The sequence below is a fragment of the Eleutherodactylus coqui genome, chromosome 2 (genome assembly GCF_035609145.1).
Source record: "Eleutherodactylus coqui strain aEleCoq1 chromosome 2, aEleCoq1.hap1, whole genome shotgun sequence".
NCBI classification, from domain to species: Eukaryota; Metazoa; Chordata; class Amphibia; order Anura; family Eleutherodactylidae; genus Eleutherodactylus; species Eleutherodactylus coqui.
Window position 1 is genome coordinate 269007743 of NC_089838.1, and position 14362 is coordinate 269022104.

Genomic DNA, 14362 nt, shown 5'->3' on the forward strand with positions numbered 1-14362 from the left:
CTGGCGTCGTCTTCCTGTGCTGTGGATGTGCCAGCCATGGCACACGCGCAGTACAGATGACGCGGCTCCCGGGACCATTCTGCATTGATAATTGCACACTGGCCGCGGGACGCACGGCTTCCATTGACTTCAATGGAAGCCGGCCGTGCGTAGCCCACACAAAATTGTGCTGCTGAGTCTGTGACCGCTGACCTCTCACCTCGATGCAGATGCCGGTGGGGAGAGGTTAGTATCACAAACTCTGCCCTGCACCGCCAGCATCTGTGCCGAGGCGAATGTCAGCGGTCACTTACTCTTCAGCTGTCGCTACCGCCGGCCTGGAGCTGCAGGTGGGGTGAGTGTAAAGCCTGTCGTTTTGATGCACGACCGGCGGGCCACGTAAGATGAGGATGTCATCCGGATTCAGCCACGGGCCTTGTGTTCTATATGAAGTTTTGTCTACTTTGGCCGAGCACCGCTAGTTACCAGGTCAAGCCGCGGTTTGATTTGCTTAGTGTCCACTGGGAAGAAAGGTCTTACCTAGTAGTTCCTCGCGCAGTTTCCTCTCTGGGCTTGCTGTTCAGAATGGAGTGGGCACACCATCTCAGATGATCACTTACCCCCAAGTTGCCACTTAAAGACAATGGTAAAGGTCACAATAACTTCCATTGCAATAGTTGAAAAATAAAGGATTCCATCCCTGACGTATCTGGCGGTATTATTGTGGAAGGACTAAAGGGATTGTTCCATCAGGATAAGACTTGTCTATATACCCTATATCAGTGTTCCCCAACTCCAGTCCTCAGGGACCACTAACATGTCATGTTTTCAGGATTTCCTCAGTGTTGCACAGGTGATGTAATTATTGTCGATGCCTCAGACATTACCACAGGTGTTCTTACTATAGGAGATCCTGAAAACATGACCTGTTGGTGGTCCCTGAGGACTGGAGTTGGGGACCTCTGCCCTACGTGGCCATTATAGAGGATGCTCCAGAATGGAGAGCTGGTTACAGTCAGCTGTGACATCGCTGGGTCACAGATTACAAGGGTTGTCGGTAAAACATCAGTAAATGATCAGGATCCAAGTTTTCCCCATTCAGCATCTTTGTGCGCCTGCATTCATGTAAGAAACCTAACCAAGAGTTTGGGGGGGGGGGGGGGGGGGTCTAAGCCCTCACTGACTCCAAATATGAAGGGGTTCAGCACTTGGTGGGTGCCGTTCTAGCTTTAGAGAATGTGGCTGCAGGAAACCTGAACGAGAGGGCGAAGGTGATACAAAGAGTCAGCAAAATAGTTCAACACGCTTTTCTCTGTCACGTTAGCCATAACCCTTCTTGTAGTCACTGCTGGGCATGCCTGGGCACACCAGTTATTTAATAGGATTGTTCTACAATATAGCACTGTATAGAGGCGCTATAGGGCAGCACACTTGTGTGCCTATGGTTATAGGCTCTGTGCATACAGCTTTGTTATGTTCAAAGCTTGTGGTCAGAGCCGGCCTTAGGTTAGATAATACAAATGAAAAAAAAAATCAGCGGACTAGCACTCCAATCTAAAGGATTCCTTCAAAAAGCTGACTATGAAATAATATGTAAAGGCCTATCAACACGGAGCGACCATCGCTCACAAATCGCTAATTGGCGATCGTTTGAGCGATAATCGTTGCATCTAAATGTGCGCCCATCATACACTTTTTGTAAACTGCTAGCTGATCGTTAAATTCAGGCCAACCTAAAAATTGTCTGTCAGCCTCATCAGCAGTTCGCTGCGGGGAGTGCTGATAGCATTGTTTCCCATTGGAGAACAAAGGATCTCAGCGCAGATAAGAGCCCTCCGGCTACTAACTGCTTTCAGCTAAGGCTTCATTTGCACACTTAATTGGTACTGCTGAGTACTTAATAGTTTATGCAAAATGATCGCTCACACCTGTCACTCAAACTGTTGTTTGCGTGATCATCGGGCCTTTAGTGTGTAGAGATACAAAAGATGGGACTTACCTGGCCCAATGACGGGCATCCAGACCGTCAGTCCAGGGAGGCTTTATGAATGTATCCGGAAGAGCAGAATCCCTAATCCTTAGGGGGGAGCGTCTGGAAGGGCCCACAGGTGAAAGGACCGTGGTCAAGAACACAGCAAACAAGGTAAAAAAAACTGCGCTCCTTTAAAATTTGGATAATGCAAGAAATCTAGATTTATTGATGGACATAGCTTGTTTCATAGAGGAGCCCTATGGACCTAAGGGCTCGTCTAAATCCAGGTGCGTCCCTAATGAGTCCGTAAGGGTCCTGGGAGGTTTCAATTTCAACTGATTTATTGGTAAGGAGACAAAACATAAATAAATATAGGCAAAGGTAAAGAGAAGGCCAATGGAGGACAACGTGTTCCGGAGCTCGTCTGGGGGTCTAGGCTGCTTGTGAGGAGACATCTTCAGTAGGTCGATTGCTGGAAGTAAGTTATTTCCAGCAAAGGATCTATATTTCTTGCATTATCCAAACTGCGAGAAGCGTGTCTACCTAGTTGATTCTGGGCTTAGATTAGATGGGCATCAAAACCTGCACCATTTTCTGTGACCCTTGACATGTATTTTGGTGGAGACGCGGAATTGAAGGGTCAGATCTGTTGTGACGCTACACCACCATCTGGCAGAATACAACCCAAAAGTTCGGTGCAGATTTTGTCACAAGTTTTTGGGCAGATTTGCTGCCAAGTCTGCTGTGAAAAATCTACAGCAACTCCACTATATGTATACGCACCCTTAGGGCCCATTCACATGGGTATATTCCCCGTCCATGTATGTCACAGGCAGCACATGGACCCCCTTACAGGCAATTAGGCTATTCACACGGGTGGTTTTTCACACATTCACCAGAAAATTGTAACATCGTATTATGGTCCATGACACGGACTAGAGTCGGACTTGCAATGTCCTCTGGCTGCTGGGATTAAGCAGCACCCGGATGTGTGCCCGAGAATCTTGGGAGCGAACCCTGCGTGCCCCCATTTACTAATAGGGGTCTCAATGCCTCAGCACATGTTTAGGGTAACTGAGTCCTGCTCCTAAAACTCCCATTGCTGTACTCAGAGTACAATGACTGCTGGAGCTAGGCAGGGCGAGGAGTAAAGCAGCTCTGCTATGGAAGACGGCACAGAGACGCAGACGGTAGGCAGTGTGTGTTGCTGAATTTAACCCCTTCCACTTATGGGAGTTTTAGGAGCAGGGTCGGGTGGCACCCCCTTCATCTTACTGGTGCGATGTGCCCTATGCAGTCACACACTCCAAAGGCCATCCCTGCTTGGGGTTAGCTTACTAAGAAACAAATTGAAGTGCAAAACTTTGCTTCTTATGGTAGATGTTATATTGAAGTGTGATTCCATGGCTATAGGGTGGCATTGTTTTCTATTAAAGGGGATTTCTGGGACTAAACTATTGGTGACCGCACTTTTTTTGTGTGCAAGTATTGAAGAGGCTGCAACTCTCACACAAGTATCCATTCAAATAGCTTTAAAACCTGGATAACCTCTTTAATCAAAAGTAGAGCAAAGAAATAGTGTAGGACACACATCAAACACAGGACCTGCGGGCTGAATTCGGCCTGCCACCTCATTTTATGTGGCCTGCCTGCCATGCAACGCCTCTTAAAGGGATTATCCAGTTCAGCGCTCACCAGAATACACTGGGGTTGGAGTAAAGCAGCACTGCTCTGACTTTTGTTCTACTAACATCTGATACACTTCAGCTGGTATTTCCCTCCATCCATCCTGCAAATGTCTGGCAAGTTCACTCAAAGAAGATGGATGCGGTTCAAATTTCCTGACCCGATGTTCCAGTTCATCCCAAAGATGTTCAGTAAGGTTCAGGCTGGGACTCTGTGCAGCCAATCATGGAACATACTTATTCTCAAACCAACGTAAAACAGCATTGGTTTTGTGACAAGATGCGTTGTCTTGTTAGAAATATTGCTGACCATTCCTGGTAAAACCTTCTAGACATTAATGTACACCTTCATGGCTGACCAATGGACTGAGACCATGCCACGTAAAACATCCCCAGACCATAAAAGAACCTCCACCATAACTTAACTGCTGGCACAACACACAGGCAAAAGGCGTCCCCCAGGATCCTCCACACCCAGATACATCTATCAGACTTGAGGATAGGGTAGGAGATTTGTTACTCCAGAGAAGTTCTTCCATTGCCCAACTGTCCAATGACGACGCTCCTTGCACCATTGCAGATGGACCGATACATTGCACTTCATGATGGACACATTGCGTGCAGCAGCATAACCCGTATACCCAATAGCATGCAGTTCCTGTCGCAAACTATGGCTGAGACCTCCAAGGTTCTGCATCGTACGTAGCGTGGATGTGCTAATAAGACACGATCCATTCTACGGACGGGGAGTCCAAATACTCGGGTAGGATAGTGTAGACTACTTTTCCAGGTTTCCTTTGCAAAAGCGACATGCATGCTTACAGCTATAAGGGGGAGTAAAGAAAAGTAATGCAATGCCCCCAATATGGTCATCTGTCCCCACTCAGGAGTGATACAGAAAAGCAAAAGTTTATTATCAGTGTCTAGAAAAATTCAGATGCAGTGGTACATACATACGACAGATTGTAGCGTTTTACAGTTTTCTTATAGAATCCATTAGTTGACCGAAAACAACGTTCACACATGGAAAATACATTATTCACATTATCTAAAACGGAGTGGTATAGTATATTAGTCCCTATACTATAATCGTCCCCCCATTATCAACACCCCCCGCACTAGGAGTCTATGGGACTGACGGAGAAAGCCAAGTACAGCTATTTCCTTCAGTCCCATAGACTGTAAAGGGTTCACATGTGGCCACTGCTACATTCAAGTGCCTTCGGGACAGGAACCCGTTTTAGTAATTGTGGTGGCGGACGCCCACATTATCACCTAGGCTGGGGATAGCTGATAATAAAGGTACATTGTAGGGTAATTCCTTTAAGAACACTTAGGCCTCATGCATGCAGGAGGATGTACGGAGGCAAATAAGGCTCCTTGCTAGGTGTGTTGCTGCATACGGCATCGTAATAGGGCATTATTGACCCCTAGAAGCGACCATTAGGAGGAGGTCGTACAGAGCCAAGTGCGTATGGCCTGCAGTGTGTGTAGTGTTATATGGAAAAGCGTATAAAAATGAGTCAAGTGGACGTGACAGATGAATGGTGACAGATAGGAAATAGCTGGTCATCCAATTGGTCTCCATAGGGTTTCTGAAAGTTTTTTTCAGCCTTCTTTCCCTCACTCTTAAATGGAAAAGATCTTGCCATTAAAGGGGTTCAGTCATTAAAAAAAAATTCTATACTTACCTATTCCTCCCCCATCAGTCTTCTCACCACACCTTCTCCTGCAGTCCTCTGGGTCACCTCACCACCAGCTGGCCGTTTTCTCTTCTCGTGGGGACGAAGCATCCATTCGCGGCAGTCTCCTACCTTCAGGGCAATGTATGCTACGTTACTAGTGACGTCGCGTTCACAGCCTAGCAGGGAGTGCTGAGCTATTGCAGAGACTGCGCATGCATGCAGTCTCTCTGCAGTATAGTATATGAACACTTGCAGCAGGACAGCGTGCATGCACAGTTTTGGTAATAGATCGGCCTTCCTTGCTAGGCAGTGAACGCTAGCTAAGTCACTGCTGAGACTGGATGCTCCATGACAAGAGGAGGAGGATCCAGCCGGCTTGTGGCGAGTTGACAGGGGGACTGGAGATCAGAGAGGCGAAGATGCAGTAAAGAGACTGCCTAGGGAGGAATAGGCAAGTATTGTTTTGTTTTTATATATAAAAAAAGAAACAAAAAAAACCCAAACTTTAAATTTAAAAAAAAAAAAGCCCGAAAAGTGCAGCAACTCATGAAATAGGTGACAGAGGTAATTTTCTCTTTACTGCAGAGATTCACAGATCTATCAAATTTGTTATTGAAATTACATACTTTTTTTGGTCCACATGCTCAATTATGGTTTGTGCCGTCACTTTAGTAAAAGCAAACTTCAACAGTTAGATAAAGTTTCTTTCAGGTTGTCAAACCCACAATGCAAGAATGAGAAAAAACAAAAAGTTTTTTGTACTGGGGACCGGCGCCCACCTTGCAGAAGTGTCTGAGGAGTTGTTAAAGGGGTTATTCAGGAACACATACTTCTCCGAATCAAATTCAGGTTCAGCAGCTCCGCCACCGGGTCATGTGGCGTGGGGCTTTTTTCATACTCCTCTCCAGAGTTGGCTAATTTCAGTATCTAAGTCAACCACATTCTCTTTCATGGTCATTGTAGACACAAAGAAGTGGTGGCTAAGTCATTGAAATAAGCCAGTGCGCCACTTCCATGCAATGACACTTACCCAAGTGGGTGGTACATGATCTATGCCATGTGACCCAGCGTCAGAATCAGTCCATAAGTGGAGATGTTGGTACCACTGGACTTAGGCAAGCATGGCTCCAGATAACAGGCTCCACCAGTCCTTCCCTAATATATATGATGAGCACTGCAGTCCAACATAAGGAGCAAGATGATGTGACACCAAGCAATACCTCAAGTATATGCAGACCGTGCATGGGAAGCAAACAGCTTAACAAATTATATTCAGTGGGGAGGCAGTAACGGATTTTGCTGCAGATTTCGTCCCCTGCATTGCAAAGAGTCGCTGTAGTCATTTGTTGCAGATTTTTCCATTGTAGACTGGCTATCTGAATAGGATTTTGCAAAACAATGAAAATCTGCTACGTCTAACCAGCATTTACTGATATCTGTAGCCGAGCTATAGTCAGTATGGTTTTCAACTGCATCAGTAAAAAATGATTTCTGGATACCTTGTCCAAGAAAATGAGAATTTATGCTTGGCAACCCTGATAATGGTCCGTTTTTGCCTGATCATCAGGGCTTATTCACACAAGCGTATATCGGCCCCATTTTCACAGCTGGCCAATATACGCTACCATCTGATGCATTGGATTCCAATGCATCAGTTCAGGTGGCCGGGTGCGTAAAAACGGGCGGCCGGAAAAAAAAGCGCATATGGGGCACATGCCGTCCAGAAAAGCTAGTTCTGGAACTATCTTCCAGCCCGAATACGGCGACCGGTCCCATACACTCCTGCTGACAAAAGGGAGGTGGGAGGGAGTTTAGCAGCGTCTCTGCTAAACTCCTTCCCTCTCTCCGCCCCTTGCCGGCTGTTGGCAAAGGGAGGGGGCGAGAGATTAGCACACTAGCTCCTGCCTTGTCCCACCCCCTCCCTTTGCTGGCAAAGGGCGGAGAAGGGGGAGGGAGTTTAGCAGAGCTAAAATCTCTCTCCCCCTGCCTGACGGTATCCCGAACTCGGCTTATAATCGCCGCACCCAGGCCGTTTGAATGGGTGTGTAAATGGGAGATGCACCCGCCTCTCGCTCATGTGATTTTTGGCCGCGCAGTGCCCATGTGAAGGAGCCCGTTTAGGCTCTATATAAAAAGGACAATTATTTTGCCCAATTATCGAGCCAAGTGAAGCTGTACCCAATCAGCTGAAGAACAAACAATCACTGAAACCGGCCATATACTTACTGACTCAGGGAGGCAAACATGTGCACCACCGCAGCATGCAGGTGGTTCACTTATTGAGGTGCAGGGTAACCCAACGAACTATTATGGCGTCATTAATAGGTTGCTGGCCTGCTTGGTGCACTACATGGATCAGAAGATCTGACACTTTGTATCTTCTCTGTGTGGGAGTATACACCAAGCAGCTCCCCCTCTATATTAGGAGGTTGTGTGAGTGGCTGTTTCATCGGTGTCCCTCACAGGTGTAAGTTAGCTCCCTCATTTGGCAGTTTGCTGCCTGCATGCTGAGGTGGGGCACATGTTTGCCCTCCTGAGTCCGTAAGTATATGGCCGTTTTCAATGATTGACTGTTTTTATATTTCCCCTTCTGTGATGTACCAATCAGCTGAAGAATGAGCAAATGGTCGTTCAGGGACTGATTGCATCTTTGCTGCAGCTAGCGCTCATGTGATAGCACCCGAAGAGCAATAGCCAACAATTCACACGCTGTATTTATACTTGCAGTTTTCATTGTACGGTCTCCGCAGCAAACCTGAAACTTTACAAAAGAGGACGTATAATTGGTCCCTAGTTATATACTGCATTTTGCAGGCGGAGATCTTGAAGTGACGATCAATCCGCAGTCAGCGACAGTCCAATATACTAATAGTATCAGTGGGAAGAATCTATAAGTCTCACTGAGCATCCTGAGGATCTGAAGACTTAGCTACAATACTCATAACTTTCACAAAACACAACAAAAAACCAAAATAGACAACCACGTCAGTTCTTATTATTGAGGCTGTAGAGCGATAGAAAATGATGATTTGGTTTTGCTTTTTTTCCATAAAAACAAATATTTTTTTTTCCCCTTATGTCCTCACGATGTCGGTTCATCTGATAAAATTGAGTTTTTAAGAAGAAAGGGGTCTTCTGGCTGTACGTCAGCTGCAGGGGAACTGGTGCTGCTTGTGCCGTCCACAAACATGTTTGGGATGTCATTCCCAAAGTAGATCTTGCTGTTGGTAGCAATAGCCTGGTATTTTATAAGTTGCAGGTACTCAGGGGTTAATTTTAGCTGCAAGAGGAAGATAAAGAGAACCAGGTGAGACTGCAGGTAGGGTAACCTTAGACGACTATAGGAAGGGTACTTTTACATTGAGCAACTTTAGGCAACAGTCCCATGTGAATGAGCAATCACTTAAAGCAAAGATACTGACAAGCGACCCTCACTCAGTGAATGGAGGTGGGAGGCCGAAAGAGATCTCTGGCGCACTAAGCCTTCATTTACTGAACGACTATCGCTTCCGTGTGAATGTACAGGAGCGACAGTCGTTTTGTGAAAAAGTACGCTTAGGGCATTTTCACACATTCGAGAAAATTGTGCGAGATTTGTGCGTTGCAAGACGCACAAGTCTTGCACAAATATGAACCCCATTCTTTCGAATGGGGTCACACACACACACAAGCATTTTTTTCCCCGCATCAGAAACAAATCACAGCACATTCTATCTTTGGGCGTTCCCTTGCATCGCCCATTGTTTGCAATGGGGCTGGCAGCAGCAACACACCGTGTCCTAAGTGCATGCTAGTGCGATGTGAGATCTCCCCATTGAAAACAATGGGAGACACTCTGGGATCCTCCACTGTGGCTGTTAGCCGGGCTGGAGAATCGCTACTTTCCCAAAGTAATGAGAGGCGGTTTTGATATAAAAACACCTCGCATCTGCGGGAAAAAGAAAACAACGCATCTTGGCGAGCGCAATATCGGGCAGTGAAGCACGGCCTGATATCGCACTCGGCTATAAGAAATTAATGCCCATATACATGCAACAATCACTCAAAAGACATCGTTTGAGTGATAATCGTGTGTAAATGCTTTCATCTTTTACTCTTCGGCCGAACGATGATTTTTAGGTGTGCATAAAATCCATCGTTCAGCCGAAGAGAAGATAACACAAACCGCATGCTGCGTTTGCTGTCCATTGTGCTGTATTCTGCACAGGAGCTGCTCCTTACATTGCATTCAGCTTGCACCCTGCTTCAAAACAAAAAAGGAGCTTAATGCAGAAAACAGACCACCTGTTCTCTGCATACAGGTCCTGGAGGCTCATTACATGCAAATGAAGGAGATAATGGAAACTAATGTCCATTAGCAGCTTAGCAGTTTATGCAAAACAATTGCTCAAAACATCTTTTGAACAATTATCTCTGCGCGTAAATGGGAAATGGGCCTTTAGCCTCAGGTTGCAATCTGAAAAGAGGAACTGTCACCACCTCTCCCAACAGATCTGTTTTAGAAAATCATTGCAGTCTACATGAAATAACAATCACAAGTGTGAATTGTGTCATTCCACTGTTATTTCTCCTAAAAATGTACAAATAGGTTGACAGCTGGGTGTTGTGGCTGTGTCTCTGCACACTATGGCACTGTCCAATCAGATGCCAGACTCTGTAGGGGCAGAAAAACAAACACCTAGTTGTCAACTTATTCATACAGCTGATTAAAGAGGCTACAGTGCTTGAAGATGCATAAAGTGACTGCAGGAAGCAAAAGTCATTCAGCAATAAGCAAGTAGATTGTGTAGAAAGAACTGATAAGAAGTAATGTAAGGTCTCCTGTCCACTGGCTGGTCAGACCCTGCCCGCGGCCAAGGACACCATGCACAGTACAATTTAATAAAAGATTCTGTTTTCTCGCAGTATCTGCGACCCGGACGGCTTCCATTGACTGCTTCAGCAGGAAGCAATCCTCGCGGGAGCCGCAGCAAAATAGAACATGCTGCGATTTGTTTTCCAGACCAGAAGGCTGCGGAAACTGTAGGACAAGTGTCAGAAAAACTAAAGCTAATAATGAATTGAGGCTTGCAACAGAGGCCAAAAGCAATAAAAAAGGATTTTGGGGGTATGTCAAGAGCAAAAGAAAAGTCAAAGATGCTATTGGATGCTTACAGGATGAAAATGATGAATTGGTTAAAAATGATGTTGAGAAGGCTGAAAATTTTAATTCCTATTTTGTATCTGTTTTCTCTCAGAAAGTAGATGGAACATCAACTGATCTTCACTGTGCTATTGGGGGAATAAAAGAATGTATGCTATCTATAATCAGAGAGATGGTGAGGGAACACTTAGCTAACCTAAATGAATTCAAGTCTCAAGGTCCAGATGAATTACATCCTAGGAAACTAAAGGAAGCAAACAAAGGCTGAACACATCTGTCTGGCATGATTTAGTTAATCCTGCACTGAGCAGGGGGTTGGACCCGATGACCCTGGAGGTCCCTTCCAACTCTACCATTCTATGATTCTAGAAGGTCTGCAAAACAAATCCGCGTGCTTTAACTAAGCTGCGGACGCCCATGCATCCCTATGGGCGGCTTTCATTGCGGATCGTCTATGCGGGTGTCCTGCAATTCTAATCCGCCCATGGACAGGAGACCTAACACTACACTGATAGGGTATGGAAAGGAGAAATTAAAGGGTAATCCCATGTCTGCTTTTCATAGCAAAGATGGAAAACCGCCGGTATAGCTACTGGCCACCTGATCGGTAGCTACAGAAACAGCCGAGTGCTTCAGCCCAGAGGAGTTTGTGTAACGCTCATTGAGGTCAATGGGAGCTACGGTAACAATATAGCACAGCATATTACACTGCTTCCATAACTTAAGGCGTTACAAAAACAGTATAATACGCTGTGCTATGCCGTTTCCCTATCCATCAGCTTTTTCTGACAGGTGGTCAAAAATAGAGGGCTGTCTTTTCCAAATTCAGCCATTAAAAGCAGCGATAAGACTACCCCTTTAAGGAGTGCACCATAATGTAGTGTGATGAAAGTCTAGAAAGATAAAATTTGCAACTCTACCTTATTGGCGTTGGCAAGTTTCTGTGCAGTGTAAAATTCGGCATCGGCCCTTGCCCTCTCTCTAGCTAGGAAAGCAGAATCTGCGGAACAAAAGCATGTTATTAACTGATGTACTGCAACGTTAATGGACACGTTTTATTGGAACGGGTTTATTTTCAAAAACCCCAAGTTTCAGGTTTTCGGTTTTTGTATTCACAAAAGGGGTTTATACATAAAAACAACTAAATTCTAAAAAGTCCCACTGCTCAACGGATAATGCCCTAATTTTTGTTACCTTGCCCAGCACCTTAGTTCTGATGCTGCCAGGACTTGTTATGGGTGGAATTACCAATGTAAGGGACTACAGGTTTCACGATTACCCTACTTTCTTAAAAGCGCTTTCCTCCATTTACAACAAGCCCTTTTATCACAAGGTGTAAATTAGTGTTGCAGTGACTTCCCGTCTTCACACACACGACACAGATTCGATACAGAGACTCGCCTATAGGGGTCGCGTGCTCACTGGACTCTCCTATAGGGGTCGCGTGCTCACTGGACTCTCCTATAGGGGTCGCGTGCTCACTGGACTCTCCTATAGGGGTCGCGTGCTCACTGGACTCTCCTATAGGGGTCGCGTGCTCACTGGACTCTCCTATAGGGGTCGCGTGCTCACTGGACTCTCCTATAGGGGTCGCGTGCTCACTGGACTCTCCTATAGGGGTCGCGTGCTCACTGGACTCTCCTCTGCTGCTCAGTATGTGAAACACAATCTCTCTGATAGAAGGAGAGAAGGGGGGAGAGCCAGGGAACAGTGGAGATATGACACATGGGATGGACATGTAACCATATGTCCAGAGGTCAAGACAACACATAAGCACCAGGAACATGGTCATCTGACTGCGTCCAAGACTGTTCTACAGAGTAACTTCAGCTACATACACTACATTATTAACTGACTATTATAAGCCCAATAGGTGAGAACTGTCACATAATAAACCCATCCATACAATGACATAACTGCCCGTAGATCCCAAAAAAGTGGAAAAAACTAAAATATGCTGTACGAGTCACTGCTCTTAAAGGGGTTCTGCGACAATAATAAATTACCCCCTATCCGCAGGACAAGGCATAACTTGCTGATCGTTGGGGATTGCACAGTGGGAATCCCTGCCGATCTAGAGAATGGGACGCCCGTGTCCCCCTCTGCCTGTCACTGTGGGGGTTGCTTCTTCCCCCGTAGTGATGTCACTGTGGCTAGAGTGGTGGCCAAGCATGCGTGCTCGAAGCGCCATTCATTTCAAATGGGCAGGTGGAAATATTCAACCGTGTGCCACTTAGATATCTCCACAAGCCCATCACATTGAAAGTGAATGGAGCATTAGTGCAATAACCTGACCAGTGCTCCACTGAGTCTCCTTGTTAAGCTGGTGGGGTGGAGGGTAGATAGGGGATAGCTTGTAATTGTGGTTCAACCCCTTTAAACTGGCCATACACATCAGATGTACATTGGCAAAACCTGCCAATTTTGGGCTTTGGATTTTAACATGCCTGATCCTTTTGTTCTTGGGAGGATAATCCACTACCAGAGCTGTCTTTCTATGGTATTGAGGACACATATATGCTTGGTAGAACCAAGCATGCATGTATATGGATTGGGAGTCAGAACCATCAGCCAAATACTCAGGTGTCTCATATATATGGGCAGCTTACCACTACGGAGTCTGCAATGCACAATATTCTCTCACAAGAGCAATGCTTGTAGGGTTGGGGGGGGACAAAATAAAACCCCCAACCTTCAGGTCGTGAGCGAGAGCTTAGGACTGCATTCTGCTGCCTTAACACTCTGCCCCTTAATTAAAGAAATTAAAAGTCAAGATATTCGTGGACCATATTACTATACCCTGCATGATCACATCTAAGTTACCTTCAATCTCAGATATCCTCTTCTCAGTTTCCTTTTCCATAACCTTCTGTCCATATTTAATCTCTGCAACCTGGGCCACCTTCTCTGCCTCTGTTTGGCAAGAAGAACAGGAGAAGATTAATAATCCGTGAACAGACCGCAACGGTTTCTATACAAGTAGAGTTAATTAGGGAAGCGAATTAAAGAAACTCTCTTAAGTGGTGGCAACTCTTCCCTAGGTAATTTGGATCCTATTATCATGACTGTGTTGTGGACTGCACTGCAAGGGAACCTGTTGTCATGTTTAAGCCTCATAAACTACAAACGCGAGGGAAATGGGAGTCCGGAGAGTAGTGTTCGATATTAGTGTGCCCTATTCCTGCACTGTATCCCCGCGCACACAGCGTGACTCAGCCGGCTTGGCGCTCGTTCACACATTCATCTTTATGACAGAGTGCATGCACGGAGTCGGCTGAGAAGAGTCAGCCCACAGGGGCAACAGTGCTGGACGGGGAGCCCGGAGAGTATCAAACACCGCTGCCAGGACGCCCCGTAACGTAGTTTCTAGGCTACCGTCTTCAGTGCCATAGGATTATGCTAAAGCATCTCCGACGACACTGAAAAAACTGTACTGTAGGGATTTAAGGGTCTCACCGATCACGGCCTTCTTCCTCTCGGTTTCTGCTTCCTTCTCCACCACCTTCTGTTTCTGGGCAGCAATGAGGAGCTTAGTCTTCTCACTCTCCCTAAAAGACGAGAGACATGCATAACCCACTTATACAACACTTACTGTAAACTTCATATAGGCCCAGATTCAGGTGTTACCGCACAGGCACTATTTTAGGTCTTGCTGTGGTTTTTGGCAATGAACTGCATCAGCCCCGCTTGTGCCATGGTTAGCAACTGACTTCAATCAGTACAGGAGGCTGCAATACTTGCAGTGACATTGGCGCCACAGCCAGCTTTTTTCGTTTTTTTTTCAAACTCTCCTTCCAACAACCAGAACGTATCTTTTTTCCTGTCTGTTTTGGGCAGGATAAGTTGCATTTTTAACAGAGAAAACAGCATTTGCAGCAATTTCTTTTGCAAATCATGT

The 14362-nt window shown here is 45.9% G+C and overlaps 1 protein-coding gene across 4 annotated transcripts in view; it reads right to left on the minus strand.

The window, feature by feature from the left end:
• Window positions 1-4526: 4526 nt before the first annotated feature.
• Window positions 4527-14362, minus strand: part of ERLIN2 (ER lipid raft associated 2) — a 29933-nt gene continuing 20097 nt past the window's right edge. For all 4 annotated transcript variants that reach the window (XM_066592999.1, XM_066593002.1, XM_066593000.1 and 1 more), the window contains exons 9-12: window positions 13921-14012; window positions 13288-13377; window positions 11385-11464; window positions 4527-8601 (exon numbers count right to left, since the gene is read on the minus strand). In XM_066592999.1, the coding sequence (XP_066449096.1) occupies window positions 8404-8601; window positions 11385-11464; window positions 13288-13377; window positions 13921-14012 (460 nt within the window). In that variant the 3' untranslated portion in view covers window positions 4527-8403. The remainder of the gene's footprint in view (window positions 8602-11384; window positions 11465-13287; window positions 13378-13920; window positions 14013-14362) is intronic.